Source organism: Coptis chinensis, chromosome 7, assembly GCF_015680905.1.
Source record: "Coptis chinensis isolate HL-2020 chromosome 7, ASM1568090v1, whole genome shotgun sequence".
Lineage (NCBI taxonomy): Eukaryota > Viridiplantae > Streptophyta > Magnoliopsida > Ranunculales > Ranunculaceae > Coptis > Coptis chinensis.
This window is the reverse complement of record NC_141462.1, coordinates 72,514,217-72,531,239: the sequence shown is the minus strand read 5'-3', so window position 1 is coordinate 72,531,239 and position 17,023 is coordinate 72,514,217. Positions and strand designations below refer to the sequence as shown.

Genomic DNA, 17,023 nt, shown 5'->3' with positions numbered 1-17,023 from the left:
CCATTTAGGGGCTGCCTTGAAGACTGTTTTTTTTATAAGGTCTATTAAATTTGAAGATAGAGGCCCCATTGGTGATGCCCTAACAAAGAGGTTTCAGCTTTCGGTTTTCACATGAAAATTATTCCAGGTATATTCCAATCCAACTAATATCGATAAACTCAATCTGCAGACATTTCCCACTTAATTAGATATCTTTGCTAAGTGGGGGGTGGCCAGTGGGAGAGGAAGATGGAGGAGGAGAGATGGAGAAGGAAGAGTGGAGATTTAGAGTGTGTCCTGGAGAGGGAGAGGAAAAGGAAAGAGTGAGAGAGGCGAAGAGAAAAAACGAAGGGAAGAGATGAGGGCAGTGTGACGAAAACCAACCAAGTTGGTTTTGTCCGATAACCCCTTCTTCCCCAAAATGTTCGCTCCGCTCACGGATTATCGCTTCAACATTTCAATAAACCGTTCATTCAGTACCAGTTCAATTGACGAAACCAATTACTATAAATTATTACAAACAAATAATAATTTAGAGAAAACACTAACAAAAAATATAGGAAAGCTGAATTCATCCATTGTGGAACAAGTTTTAAGAAAATGTTCATCATATAAACCTATTTTAGGACTTAGGTTTTTTATATGGGATGGTTTACAGTCTGATTATAGACACAATAAATTTATTTATAATAAAGCTGGTAAGTTTTTCGAGATTGAGCAAATTAGTGATGTATTGGAGATTTATAGGAAAGGGGGTTGTTTGGTTTGTGTTAGATGTTTAAGGTTATATTGAATTTGTGTAGAGAAGCTAAACTTGCTAATGAAGCTTTGGGTGTGTTTAGAAAGATGAGGGAGTTTGGTTGTCGCCCAGACACTACTAGTTTTAATATTGTTATACGAATGTTTTGCGAGAAAGGTGATATGGACGTGGTTTTGGTACTGACGAAGGAAATGGCTTTGATTGGTGTATTTCCTGATATGATTACTTATGTTGTGTCGATTAAGAGGTTTTGTGAAGTGGGGCATTTGGAGGATGCATGTGGATTGGTTAAAGTTATGCGTGATCAAGGTTGTGTTCCGAATGTTGTGGCTTATTTTGCGTTGCTTGATGGGTTTTGTAAGATTGGGGATTTCGATAAGGCAATGGAATTGTTGGGTGAGATGGAGAAGGAGGAGAATGGTGGAATGCCGAATGTTGTTACTTACACTTCCTTGATTCAGAACTTTTGTGATAATGATAGACCTGTGGAGGCGTTGGCGGTTTTAGATCGAATGGGGTCACGAGGGTGTTTCCCCAATCAAGTCACAATTAGTACTTTGATTAGGCGTCTTTGCAGTGATGACAATATTGAGGAGGCTCATATCGTGTCTTTACTGCGCAATAAGAACATGAGTGAAGCAAATGGGCTTTTTAGGTGGATGTTGAAAAATCAGATTAAGCCTGCTGGATTGGCATCTAGCATTTTGATTAAACAACTCTGCTTAGATGGGCAGATTCTCGAGGGATTTGAGTATTACGATGAAATGGAGAAGATAGACTGCTTACCGTCTATATAGATTCTAATATCTATTCCATTCTTTTGGTTGAACTTTGTCAACACTTATTATCGAAAAAAAAAAAAAAAAAACTTTGTCAACACGGTTATTTGGTTGAAGCAGTGAGGCTGATTAATGCAATGGTCAAGAGAAAGATCAAAGTGAAAGCTTCTTATACCGACAGCCTAATTAAATCTCTGCAAAATTCTGGTGAGAAAGAACTTGCTTTGCAACTCAAAAGTGTGCAGGAATCATGTTGTAATTAAGAGACGGCTTCTGAGTTTTTTTGTGAGGTTCGTTCGCGTTTAAGTTAGTGCGACTGGTTCTTGATGAGCAGACTAAAGTTTTGTACTGTATTTATTTGCTTTGCCAAAGACAACCAAGAAGAGGGTATTTATTTGATTATCAATTTGTACGACCCTGCTAATATAACATATGTTATCTGTAGAAAATCAGGGTTGAAATTATTGAACTGATGCAGTTTTAACTACAAATGACGAGGTTGTTTTCATTCTCAGGTTACCAGAGCAAAGGATGTCAGGCACGCCTATTTGTTGTTACTTCTTGTTTTGTGTAGCATTACAGGAGCTATCTAATTGATTTCTATCAGCAAGGCTGCTCAATCATTGTGAGAGAGGGGTTGCTCCAAGAAGGGCTGGACATTATAGACCGCAAATGAGGATGTCATCTATACGAATGCCATTAGAAGCTTGATGAAGGTGGTCTCCTGCAGGTTTAACTGGTATACTCTGTTCCTTGGAAGAAGAATGTAATTATGGTGTACTTCACTGGTACTACTTTAAAGAAGATGAATACATTCGTGTAGATGGAATTAATTTATTGAGGATCACATGTGCGATCTAGAAATCTTTTGCAAGTATCTGTAGGTTGTAGCTTGTATTAGATCAAAGACAAATAAAGAAACTGGATAATGTTTATCAAAGAAAATTTGTTCTTCTTTAGATCAGTTCTTCTCGTCTTCTTGCTTGGTAGTTGATGTTCATATATCTTGTAGTCCCCTTGTACAGACCATAGAATGTGGCTTGGCTGATCGAAGTTTCTTTCTTCTTGTGAGTCTTTTACATTGATCTTTTTAAATTTTTGGGTTTTTTAGACCTGCCCCCCATTTCAAAGATGAATTAGACTTGCCCCCCAAACTCAGACTCCGTCTAAGTCAATGCAGTTTGACCGTTATCTCCTTGTAAAATGTCCAAACTACCATTTCGAATGTAAAATTACCTAAATAGCCCTTGACTTCACAGGACCGAGTTTTATTTTGAAAAATAAAAGGACACGTGTAAACATCTTGTTCACTTTTTCACCCTAAAATTACGAACCCTAAAATTCACTTTTTCACCCTTTATTTTATAGGAGGACCCTAAAATTCACGCTTTCATCTTCAATTACTAAAATGTCTTCTGCTTCTTGTTCATCCCAAAGAACTTGTTATCATGGAGATCTCGTATCTGTTAAAAGGTCCAATACGCATACCTAACCCAGTCGATTGTTCTATGGATCTGCACATTACAACAAGAACAACCCGCATTGTCTTGCCACTTTTTCGATTTGGGTTGATAAAAATCCAAATCGTCCAATGTAACAAGGAAGAAACATTGGAGGCAAGAGTTGAAGCTTTAAAAGCAAAAAATCGTAAACTGAAGATGGTGAATCGTCAATTGGAGTTGGAGGTGAAGAAAATCAAAGTCAAATGGTTGTTGGTTGTTTGCATTATGGTTATCTTATGGTTATTCTACTTTTGAAATTAGGGTTTATGGTTATCTTAGAATGGGGGTGTTTATCTAGTTATAGGTTTATATTGGGGAGGCAAGTCTAAATTAAAAATAGTATTCTTGGGGTTGTTTCTCTAACTATATGTTTAGATTGGGAATGCATGTACTTCAACATATCAGTGATGTCATAGTTGTACTTTAACATACTTGTTAGTTATTAGGGTTAGTTATTATAGCTGTCTAGTTAGTTGTACTTCTGGTGTAATTCCTCTAGTTGTAGTTAGAACTATTTCTTAGACTAGAACTTTGAGTTACTAGAACTATTTCTTTACTAAAAATAGCAACTAAAACTTTGAGTTAGAACTATTTCTTAGACTTTCATTGACTTTTGACTTGAGAATTAATATGTTATAAAGTTATGAAGTTACTTTTTGATTAATGGGATGGAGTTATGAAGTTACTTTTAGGTAAGAATGAATGCTGTTAGTAGATTAAGGTAAAGATTGGAGACCGTGTTGTATTGTTTTCTATTATTCTATAAAAATCTTTCTAACAGGTTCCAAGAAGAGTAAAGACTTCTATAAAAGCTACTCATGGTGGTTTCAGTTCATTTTCAGTTGAGTGGTCTGACAAAAAGTGTAGAAATGGTGAAGGCCAAGTTATGCTTTCGATGGAGGTGGATCATGACAATATAGAGGAATCTTGTCTTTGTCATAACTATGTTGAAAGCAAGGGTGAATAGTAGGGTTTTCATGGAGGTGGTGTTGAAAAATGATAAGTTGAGGATGACTTCATGCCGTAATTGTAGGGAACTTTGTTTCAGTAGAGATGGAACGTGGAGATGGAAGTGGTGGAGATGGAAGTGGAAATCATGAGCATCCGGAAACAGTTGGCCACCACCGTTTATGAGCATGTGGAGAGATCACTTCGAGGGAAAAATGCACTTGTAGCTCCAAACTTGAGGTCCACTCACGGAGGCGGATGCTCCACCACTAGGTTTTGAACATCCGGGTCGATCATTTCGAGGAAAAATGCACTTGTAGCTCCAAACGAGGTCCAAACTCTAAAGGCAGATGCTCCACCACCGTGTTTGAACATCCGGTAAAAAATCAGCTCGAGGGAGAAATGTATCTGCAGTTCGGCTCTAGCTCCAAATCTAGTTCCAGCTCGGCTCCCAAACCGTGGATTTGGTAGGAGATCTACAAGGGGTCTTGCCACTTACAAATTCAACTACCACAAGCAAAGACCTCAACAAAGGCAAAGAACTTAAGGAAGTGGTTCAAGCACTTCTGTCTGCTTCTGTGCCCTTGCCGAAGCTTAAGAAGTGATGAAGTAATGTTGTAATGTTGTTAAGAAATTAGGGAGTAATGTTTTGTTTTGATGTTGTTAAGAACAGATGAAGTGATGTTGTAATGTTTTATTTTGATGTTGTAATGTTTTGTTTTGATGTTGTAATGTTGTGTTTTGTGTTTTGAGCACTCTGTAAAATGGAAATGGAAATGGAATGGGAAATGGAAATGTTGTTAAAGTTCTGTGTGAACTTGATTTTGTGTTTTGAAATGTTGTCTGTTTCTTCTTTGCCATTTTGTCTGTTTGGGTACCTTGAGTTGTCTGTTTGACTTTCTTAGGGTACCCACTTTCTTATAACACATTTTAATTAGGTTACATGCTTGCATGCCAAGTCTGAAAGTGGATGTTTATAGGGTACCCATGTTTATATTGTTATCAGTTATCACTACTATTGTGGTGATAAGGCTTATTGGTTAAACCAGAGAAACACAGGTACAAGCAAATATAAAAACCAGAGAAACACAGTACAATAAAAACCAAATCCTCAAACTAGAGAAACACAGTACAAGCAAACATAAATTTTCAAACACAGATATCCTTGATTTACAATCTTGAATAGCCATAGCCATAATAGTTGTGTTTTCATGTGCTCATTATGAACAAAAAATCAACAATATAACCTTAACCATTTCTGACATGAGTTACTAACAAAAAAAAAACCTTGAGCATAACCTTAACCAAATGCCTGACATGAGTTACTAACAAAAACAATTCACTCCACTCCTATACAGACCCACATCACTTGGGTCTGACAACTTGAAGCTTCTTCCTTGATGTTGGCAAGGGGCCGGGAGCAAGAGGAGGCATTATTTTCTTAGTTGCTTTGAATGGTGCATCCCCCACTCGTCCTGGTAGCACCCAAGGCTGAGATGCTGGTCCTGCTGGCATAAATGGAGTTGATCCTGGTCCATGTGGCCTTGGCCTTTTGATTGCTATTGGTGCCCTGACAGTTCCCCCAGCAGTAAATGTTAGCTCGGCTGCTTCAAGCACACTAGTGGATGACTTGCCTGATTGCTTAGACAAGAAATCACCAAATGTGTGCCTTTGTTCTGGTGCCTGATAACAGAACATAACATAATTTTAAGCTAATCAACTAGGGTCTGACATAGGGAGCATATTGTAACTTAAAACAATTACAAAATATACCTTAAAAATTTGAGCTTGAGCAGTTTTTGATCTTCTTACTCTTGGTAGTCTAAAAGTCAGAGTTGCAGACTGAGCTGTTGATTGAGGAGTTTCTGATGAAGCCTGAAATGCTTGCAAACTTGATTTTGGAGCTACTTCAGTAGTTGACTTTGTTGCAGACTTTGCTTTGGATGCTTCAATTGGAGGTGGTCCTTCAGAAGTTGATTCTATATACTTCTTCTTACATACCCTCTGTGTTGCTTTTGATGATGTTGATTGAGTGGATTCTAGAGCTTCCTCAGGAATAGGAGCTGATACTTGTGATGCTTGAGTGGATTTTTTAGCTTCATCTGGAACATGAGCTGAAGCTTGTGATGCTTGAGTTTCCTCTTGAGATTTTTTGCCATGCTTATCTTTCTTTGCAGTAGGAAGACCTTTACAAGTCTTGGTATTGTGTCCTGGGTGATTGCACTTAGAACAAACCCTCTTTACTGCTTTTGATGATGATGCTTGAGTAGGAGATGATGCTTGTGATGCTTCAGTGGATTCTAGAGCTTCATCTGGAACAGGAGCTGAAGCTTGTTATGATGCTTGAGTTTCCTCTTGAGATTTTTTGCCATGCTTGTCTTTCTTTGTAGCAGGTAGACCTTTACAAGTCTTGGCATTGTGTCCTGGTTGTTTGCATTTAGAACAAAGTCTGATTTGCTTGTTGGGATTAACTTCTTCATCTGCTCCTCTAGTCCTTGCCTTTTTGGGCCTCCCAATGCCTCTGACATATGGAGGTGGCATGATTTGTCTTTCAAGATCCTACATACATAATATATGTTAGTCCTTTGAGATTAGGAAACTACACAATCATTAATTATGGATAGACTACAACTTACACAATTCATAGGCCACTTAGACATATCAGGCATTGGCATGATGTGTCCCATGTAAGCAAGCTTGTAGGTTGACACCCAATAATAGCTACTACAATATTCTTTCCAATACACTCTCCTTGGATACAACACGCCAATTTGCATGTACACAAACTATACCAGATAACTGCCACCTCATACAACTACACTCATGGTCAACTAAGTTCACACAAAATCTAGTTCCATTTTCAGTTTTAACACTTATCACCACCTCATTGCTTGATTCCACATAATACCAATGGACTTTTTTTTATCAGTTCTTTGATTCTCTTTTCCACTTGTGGAACTAGACCATCCTCATCCCATTCCTTGGCCTTTTCTCTCCTCTTGTACAGAAAAGACATTAACAATGTATGATACTTATCAACAAAAGGAACTATTGGCTTATCCCTCAGTTCCAATATCCAATTGTTAAAAGACTCAGAGAAGTTGTTGCTAATATGATCACACTTTGTAGTAAGATCAAAGTGTGACCTAGCCCAAGATTCCACATCTTCTTGTAGCAACCATGCCTTGGCTTTCGTACATTCTCTTCCTAGTTTCTCCATTAACTTTTCAAACTCTAGCTTCTTATAACACTTAGCTGCACCCCAAACTATAGTCTCTAAGTATTTGGATTTAAATTACTTTTTGAAATTCTTGAACATATGCCTAAAGCAAAACCTATGGGGATTCCTAGGCAATTCATGTGCCAAAGCCTCAACCAATCCTTTCTGTCTATCTGAAATGAATGTCACAGGTTCCATATGTTCATCTATTCCATACTTCTTCATTATATTCAAAAACCCAATCCAACTATCTTTATTCTCAGACCTAGTTATATAAATGGCCACAGGAAACAAGCCATTGTTTCTATCCAAGGCCACCATGCTTAAGCATTGCCCTCCATACTTCCCCTTCATAAAACATCCATCTAGTCCTATGATAGGCCTACAACCATTCAAGAAACCATGCAAAGAAGCAGGAAAACAAACACACATATCCTCAAATATCAAAGTACCATCAGTTCTAGAATAACATGCTCTGGATCCTGGGTTACTTTTCAAAATCTGTATCAAGTAAACATTTGAGATAGTTCAAACACCATTATGATAAACAACCAAATTATTTACAAATATAAATAAGGGTATAAATAACATACCTTATCACATAGCACAGGCAACATGTTATAACTTGCTCCATAGTCACCATGAATATCTTGCAAACATTTCAACCTTGCATGCTAAGCAATCCAATAGCTAATACTAACATGGAAATCTCCTCTCATGACTTCAGCCATGATAAATCTTGGAGACATGGTCTTGTAATGTACCTTCATCTGTGCTGCAATCTTTCTTGCAACCCAATTTGTATCAGCCATCCCATTCTTGATTCTGGATCGATCGAGAACATATATGTTCATTTACAAATGTATTTAATCTCATTGTGAAGGCATCAGGCCTCAGTCTCCAATAAGCAGCCTAAGGGCAGTCTTTACCCTTGTAGCTACCCTTACATTTAGCTCTAATCATGTACCTTTCATTGACCGTCCTCATATCAACTTCAAATCTATTCTTTATGCAATAATCTAAAATTTCATGCCTTAGAGTTTCAATGTCAGGCCACTCCATGCCAACTTTCCATTCATCAGAACATGTTGGCATAACTATCTCTCCTTCATCCACATACACATTAGAGGTTTCATATACAAAATTGTAAAACTCATCACTCCTTGGTTGCTGCCACTCTATTTCTTCAGCTGATGAGTTTATACTGTGGTATCCCTCATCAGGATCAAGTTGATCAATCTGAGGTTGTCTAGGTGGGTTTCTAAACCCAACCTCAATATCAATCTCTACTGGATCATTTGTTGCAGGTCCTGGTACATCCACATACTCTGGCAGCTTAGTATCCATTTCTTCATCAGAAAACTTACTAAGTTCAACCCAAAAGCTATCTTCCTCATCAACTAGTACACCTTTACCCTTCATATGTGTTGTACTTTTCTTCTTTCCCTTTGCTTCTCCCTTGTCCTTACCACTCTTCTTATTTTGCTTACTACCAAATCCCTTGTCATTAAAACTCTTCTTCTTCTTTTGCATGGAATTCCCCTTGTCATTTGCATTCAAAGCCCTTTTCTTAATCAATTTTTTTAAATCCATTAGTGTACACATTGTTTCATCATATTCTTGAGATGGTGGAATAGCACTTTCATCCATATCATTCTCTACAAATACATGACAATACCCTTCATCATCAACAACTAACAAATCAAACATTCCTAAAAGACCACTATCACTGTTTACATACACTTGCTTACCACTAACAAGATAGAACAACTTAATGTTTATATAATCCAACTTTGACATATGACTAGGTAGACTAACATCTGCAACAAAGTCTATCATATTCAACTCATCACTATCAACATCAAGCATTTCCTTAACTGGATATTTTGATCTGTAATCCAAATGTGACAATTCCTCTCCATTTCTTCTTTTTGAAAACGACCCAGCATAGTGTATCTTCAAATTTTTCCTATCACCCATTTCTGTAATACAAACATAAATGTTAACCCCACTTCCATTCATAAAAAACCAAAATTATATCTTGGGTTGAATCGAAATTGTCAAAATTATATACAAATTTAAACTGCATGCATAAAATTGTTATCTTTCTCGATTTCCCAAGTACCAAATCAACATATTCCACCAAAAATACTTAAAACAACTTTAAAATGTAACATAATTACCTACAAATTGCAGTAAAAATTTGTCCTTGCTTCTCCTCTTCAAGTTGCAACAGATTGACAGTTGAAAATGATAACAAATAACACTTGTTATGAAGACTAACACTAAAACAACATGAATTTATCAAACACGACCTAACACCATGACTCAACACAGACAATGAAAGCTAGAGTACATTTTCCCGCCTTAAAAATGAGAGAGCGCAAATTTTAGGGATGGAATATGGACTGTTGATCGGAGTGAACAAGATGTTTACACGTGTCCTTTTATTTTTCAAAATAAAACTCTGACTTGTGAAGTCAAGGGCTATTTAGGTAATTTTACATTTGAAAGGGTAGTTTGGACATTTCACAAGGAGATAACAGTCAAACTGCATTGACTTAGACGGAGTCTGAGTTTGGGGGGGCAAGTCTAATTCACCCTAAATTTTTTTGGTTTTACTTTTACATCAAGTCTTTTACTTTTCCTGTCACAAACGCATTTAATCCTACAATGGTAGACAAAAAGAATAGGTTGTATTTGTGATGCATATGCCTCAATGTTCATGAGAAATCCTACAAATGATCTGATCACACTACTAGTGATCTGATCAAGCATCCAAGTGTGATTCCTCTACTGTACGTCCTCGATTTGGGTTTTGGGATTTGGGGGTGTATTGGACCGTATGTGGCGCCCAACATTTGGGGACCGTATATGCTGATGGCTTTAGCGTCTCATGCATTAGCCCTTACAAATAATGTGGAATGGGTAGCTCGAACATCAACTGCTATATCGACTTGGCCGGAAGGAATTATTTTAACATTTGTTATTTATTGTTTCCTCTCTTCTCTAATTCTCTTCTCTCTCAACAACAACTTTTCACTTGTCTATAAAACCCTCATACGTATTCCCCACTAGCTCACACCTAACAGTTCCACTGGATAAAAACCCCCACCACCAAAACCTTGAAAACACTTTCCTATCCTCCAAAAACCACTTCCCTTTTAAACACTTTGAATAATAATGAAGAACCTCAAAATGTATTCCCAACTCACTTCAAACCTCCAATTCCAATCCAAACAAAAAGAAGAAACCCTCTCCTTGTCCGCTTTCAACATCGAACAAAACCGCTTCTTCTTCTTCTCTTCTTCTTCTTCCAATGTCATATACACCCTTCACCTCCCTCTCACTCACCAGGTAACTAAAAGGGTATATGGGGAAGTTGAGTTGGAACCTGGGGATATTGTTACATCAAAGGATTATCTCATGGAAAAAGAAGCGTTGGTAGTTGGAACATTGAGTGGTTAGGTTACGTATTACTTTACATTGTGGAGGATAGTTTTACTGAAGTTGTTGGTAAAGTAGAAGGTGGTGTAAGGAGTATATCTTCTAGTCCTGATGGAGCTCTTCTTGCTGTTATAACTGGTTTTGGGATGATTTTAGTTATGACTCATGATTGGGAAGTTATTTATGTTATTAGTGAGTATTATCTATGTTTGTTATATAGTTTGAGTATTATCTATGGTTGAGTTCATATTGTTTCAAAACAATTCAAATTAAAATTATATTAAAACTTAAAATTATAATTATAATATTGGAAATGAACCAACAACAATGGAAATGAAATAACTAACAACATTGAAATTAATCTAATATAAATAGTACGTAGAAGCACCACCCCCGGCCACTAGAAGCACCACCACCACTAGAAACATCACTTTGAGTTCCAAATGTCCCACTTTATCTCCTTTAGTGAATTATCTCCAATTTCATCATCTTGAAGTATTTGACAACTTCCGGCTCAAGAGTTGAAGTATCTTGTGCTAATATTTTGTTGTATTCTTTCCACTTCTTGTGCTCCATCAACTTCACCCTATCGGTGACGGCATTCATCATTTGTGCCAAATCCTTCTCCATTATCTTGTAATTCTCTCCTCCTTTCTTCAATCTCTCTTTCTCACCCCGCGCCTTGTTCCCGGTGGTTGTTTTTTTTTGTTCCACTTCCACTTCCACCACCACTTCCATCCCCAACTTATATAGGAAATTGATCAATTGGAATGCCACCAAGAGTTATTAAATGCATTGTGGGTGTAGAAGGCACGACTTCGTCATCTACCATATATCGAGAATGATGTTGGCTCGTCTCTCATCGTTGTAGTGGTGGATCAATTCTCCAATTCTTTATTCTATTTTGGGCTTCCCTTGAGGAGGACCCAACAATGGTCAAATTGAAAGTATGAGTTATGAGTCAACGAATATGTTGATTTTGTATCGGCCAACCGCTTTTGGATTTTTGTGCCACTTCTTGCGGTCATCTCCGAAGAGGATATAATCCTCGCCCACTGGGTGCAAGCTCGTTCGATGTGTCCAAATTGAGTGGACAGCGAATTCTTAGTTCTCTTGTTGTTTTCGCCAATTCTCTCTCGAAAATTCTCATATATTCAATCCCAATAGTGTGTTGCCCGGCACCAACAATTCAATCTTCATTAACATATATCCATGCCTTGCAAAGAGCATCGTCTTTTTGAATTGAGAAATTTGCGGATCTTGTTGTAGTAGTTTTCTTTCCTTTTGATAATGTGGTTGCTTCTTCATTTGGATCCATTGTTCTAGTTGGAGTATATAGAATTTTTGTGAGAATTGTGAGCTAATGGTGAGAGAGTTGTGTGAAGTAGTTGTGTATAGATATGCAATTTCATAAAAAGTAGATGTTTCTTGTTGTTGAAATGGTTTGTTACAACTTAACATACAAACGGCAGAGTCTCCCAAACTTAACAACTGCTAAAAAGTGCTAATTAGAATTGTTTTTCAATTTTTGCAACCAAATTTGGCTGGGCTGCTAAAAACTCTAAAAATCTTATCGACAAGACTAGAACACCCCACACATATTAGACTTGCTCTTGCTAAGTCTTCATTTTTTGATGATGAAACCATAAGAAAATAAAATTCATTAAAGTTGTAAACCAAAGTGACTGCTGATAAAATTTAAGGTTTGTGCTTATTGGTTTATTAATAATACTAGCAAGATGCACGTGCTATACACGCGATGTTAAACAAAACTTGCCGAAATAACATGTACTTTGAGCCTCTCATCCTAGCAAGTGCACGTTGCAAACGACAAAGATAAAAGGTTAGTGCATCAAAAGAATCTATGTAACGCTATTCATTGAAATCAGTATCCAACCCTTAGGTAAATTGGGCACACTTGATGAGCCTGAACTGGAGAGGTAGTCTTGAGTAATTGCTTCTATTTAATCGAGGACATTGGCTTTGGCATTTCGCAATGTCGGTTGGCACGATGTCATATGCTGTAGAACGTAGACAACGAAAATTTTGAATATTTAAACAAAAAAAATTTATCTGTGTATCTCAAATACATGGCAGCAAATTAAAGAAAATGGTGATATACATGGTAAGAGAAAAAAGGGCTAACCGTATTAGTTTCTGGGTACTGCTGCATCTCAGCTGTCATGCCACTTGAAGGGACGACAGAAGCATTGGATTGAGTATTAGAGGCGAGATTGGCAGTTGCTTTTGGTCGAACTTGATCATCGGTATGTTCATATCCTTCACGTATCATCTACAAAAACAAAGTAGTCATAGCAAATAAAATGCAAATAGAACACATGATTGAAGAAAAAGAATGGAAATGTTTGCATCCCTAATAAAATATACACTTACTAGTGAAATGAATTGCCGAGAGCAAATCCAAGATAGTAATCTTGATGTGACAGGGAGAATAAAATAGTGAGTCTATGCCATGAGGGACGTCAGGAAACACTATATCTAATTTGTAAAGGAAACTCACTATATTTGGCAATGTAGGCATATGATCCTATAGAAATTGAAAATCATTATCATCTATATCTCCATACTGCATTGCTACTGTGCCATCATTCTGCTTTTCGGACATCATGAGTCTGTTCCTTGCCTTGGGAACACTTCCTGTAGAGTTCGAAGTTGGAGTCAAAGGAAAATGGTCTAAATGGGAATAAAATGGAAGCATTAGCTAGCCAAAAGCACAACAAACCTTGTACTCTCCGTTCTGTCTATCTACAAGAATGTTAATGCTTGTGTCTTACAAACATTCATGCTCCCACCTATAAGTGACGTAGACATTGGATTTGGGTTGTCTGGGTCTTTAAGTTCCTCATTAATTAGTGCATTGGAAAGATGAGATGAGAGCAATTGGGTTAGTTAAATATGACATTGGTTTCCTTACAGGGTAGTCATCAACCTTATTCTTTTTGTCGTTAAGTTTGTGCCTGCAAAAGTAACCCCATTGATATAAGAATCAGGAGATGATTGTAATCATGTTGTTAACTCAGTATAGTTTTAAGATTTTAACTTATCAGGTGCAGAGTACAGACACGAGTCAGAAAGAATTAATATGGACATCCTGCCAATGCTAAAATATAGAGGATGAAGAAGCAATGAGACTAAATGTGTAGGAAATGTAATAAAATCGACGGTATTTATAGGAGTGAAACCAACGCAAAAGAGAAATAAGATGAACAAACATATGCATTTATTGGCTATTAATGTTGTTTTGGGAATTATGATGAGTGAGGAGTTATGTAGAGGGAGTAATCACATTTGCTTTAGAGGGTTTCCGTTTTTAAAATTGTTTGGCTAAATTGAAGTAAAAATTGTGAGAGACGAAGCATTTGAAAGGAAGGCGTTGGATACGTTGGTCGCTAGTGTTAAGGGATTATTAAAGGCCTAAAATTGGAACCATGTTTTCAGGTGTCGGGATTTAATAATATTTGCTTTGAAGCCAAACTGTTTATTTAGAAACATATGTTTTCGACCTATCTACTTGGTGATTTGTAATCCGTTTATTTTAAGTCTTGGTCCATTCTCGATACAATTATCTTATGATGATGCCAATATGAATATATAAAATTGATCGTCTAATTAATAACTTAAGCGAATATATATATTTAGTATCGGTGACGACATGCAAATTTGGGCACAAAATATTAGCTTCGATAAAAAATAAACGATTTTATGATTGTATGAAACTATGAAGAATGTTCGTTGGATAGTCAATAACCAAGAGTGAACACCTGACCCGCAAGATATATCCAAAACCGGACACTTAAATGTTGTGTGGAAAAGAATTACGCAACGAATGTGATGGTTAATTTGCTAGTTTTAGTGGGAATTGTATCTCATTTTAGATCAAAATGTAACGTTTGTCAATGGGTTTTAATTTACCATGAAATAGTAATCTATTTAAATAAGAGCACAAAGCAATTGGCATTGTTTGAATAGAGATATTCAATCAACTTCTAATTTGTTGAAGGCGTTACAGGTATGATAGAGAAGTGTTGATTACATTGTAACAATAGTCATGATTTAATTGATTTACAACCATTCGAAGTCAATATGCTAAAGTGCATTATATTCTATGTGTAGTGTTGTTGTATTTTAGGACCTTTAGTAATGTATCATCTAATATTGAGTATCCACATGGAATAATCTCCAAGTAACACACTATGCTTTGTGCAATACTGACACATCTTAGAACCTATACTAATAGGATACTTGGTGGAATAGAATTCTTAGCGCAGTGCACCGCAGTTGTATTTTACATCAACATATTGTGATGCTATGTTAGTATCCAATGAGGTTAAGCTCTACGTATCTCATTGTGTGTGGACATCATATATGTTGTTTAACCTTTAAGAATTGGAAGGAAATTCGGACCAGATAAAAACATAACTAGCATTGCCCATAACTTTGGAATTAGTAAATTATATTCAAGAAGTAAATTTGATTGATTGGGTAAAGTATTAAGCACAGTTGCAAAGGCAATTACAGTTCGGACAGGACAAAATTAGATGATACAATTAACAGTAGTACGCATGGTGATAAATCTATCGGGGTCAAGTCCTAAGTATTGATTAGACTCGTGGTAGACATTTAAAGGAAACGGTCTTGAAACTTTGGACACATTGGTCTGGTGTAAATGGTGTCTGGTTCCTTTTCAATAGCAGTTGATAACTTCAGAAGGGGTAGTGCATGGTTGGACTCGAAGGCTGCGCTGCATCATTTGTCCGCTGCGCGTCTGTTAACTAAAGCCATTTAAGATTGCTTGAGAAACTCAGGTATATACATATTACGTCTCAAGTAACCATCAAATTAAGTAATTTAACGACACTTACTCTTGTATATCAATGCAAAACATGTATCATTAGTGTAAACTGAAGACCTTCTCACCCACGTCTCATACAATCCTGTTGGCCAATTGTTACACCATAAGTAACATTTCCTAAGCATTGGTAGCCTAATTACATTCAAATTCCTCCTGAGAGTACCTGCTAAACAAACGGCTGTTGAAGCCATCAGTGAAACTCTTATGTTAAGTTATTATTTGGTGTAAATACTGTTTGGCACTTTGCATAATGTTCCACAAGTAATAAGAAAATAATGGTCTTCTGAAAGACCTATCATGAATTTGAAGTTTCAACATAATTTTCTAGCGAATCAGTGTTTTGATTTTTTTTTAATTTTTTTATGGGACTAAAATAATTGTTCTAATACTACGTACCTGCTATTATCTTTATCAAAGTATTGGAATTGGAATGCAGTATAGTGACGCTCTTGTTCATCCGTTCTGTTCATAAGTATTGCCGTTGTGATGAACTCATCATAGCCTATGGTGCCATTGCCATCTGCGTCAGCCTATTTTGAAGATTGATTTACTTGATTACAAATTAAAGAGAAATGATAAAAGAATAATCTAAAAGCTTTCTTTCAAAATGCTCAACTGTCGATATTTCTCACTATGTTATTGGACTTATAGCATCCATTAACTGTTTAACTTCATATTCGGAAAGCTTTGTTCCTTGCTTGTACAATACATGTTCTAGTTCTTAGAGTGTTATGGTCCCACTATTGTCAGAATCCATGTTCCTTAACATTTCCTTGAGTCCCATGATTTCTGTTTCTGATAGACAACCTGCAATCACCTAGTATCAATAAAAGAAAAAGGGAATTTTTCAGGTGCATGTAGACATACAACCTAAACTAAAAGGGATCCTGTGCCAAGTCATTTGGAGTGTTAAATTACCCTTGCCACCAGGTGTTCTAAGGTAAATAATGAATAGTGTTACCCCTCAAATATATATAGAAATCAAATAGTGCAGCTGACTTGATTCTCTTGCTTGCAGCTTAGACTTTTACTTTTTGATGTATTCTGGTCCTCCTTTGGACACATTTTTATTTGGGATTAGGCTGATCCCTTAAAATGGTCGAAACTATGTTAGGTTCATTAATGAATGCATAGATAAGGGCCTGCAAATCCCTAGCTTAATTATAAAAAACCGATCGCGAGAAGATGAAACTTTTAAATATTATGAACTTATTATTACACAATATCTAGTTTCGGCCAAAGATATTCGTCTGTTAAGAACCTTCACGAGTACCAATAGTATTTCGACCCTTAACACAATGGTTTTTTTAGGAGTATTGGCTGGTACCTTAACATATTATATTAGAGCCAACCAAATGTCTAACAACAATCTATGGTTGAAACTAAACCTTGGCCAGGGAGGGCGACTCATATATAGCCATCATGCATGTCTAAAATGTCTTTGTACTATTTAATGTCATGGTGCCAAGTCACTTCATAGTTCATACTAAATTACTGATAAATGAGAAGAGCTTA

The 17,023-nt window shown here is 36.7% G+C and overlaps 1 protein-coding gene across 4 annotated transcripts; it reads left to right on the top strand.

The window, feature by feature from the left end:
- Positions 1 to 459: 459 nt before the first annotated feature.
- Positions 460 to 2,463, top strand: LOC147488736 (pentatricopeptide repeat-containing protein At5g47360-like). Of its 4 annotated transcripts, none has more exons than XM_086571875.1 (2): positions 460 to 1,725; positions 2,034 to 2,463. In XM_086571875.1, the coding sequence occupies exon 1, from the start codon at positions 754 to 756 to the stop codon at positions 1,534 to 1,536; it is 783 nt and encodes a 260-aa protein (XP_086428001.1). In that variant the 5' UTR covers positions 460 to 753; the 3' UTR covers positions 1,537 to 1,725; positions 2,034 to 2,463. The 4 variants fall into 4 exon arrangements, with proteins under 4 accessions (XP_086428001.1, XP_086428000.1, XP_086427998.1 ...); XM_086571874.1 differs by having other exon boundaries at positions 460 to 1,808; XM_086571872.1 differs by having other exon boundaries at positions 460 to 1,905.
- The last annotated feature ends 14,560 nt before the right edge of the window (positions 2,464 to 17,023 follow it).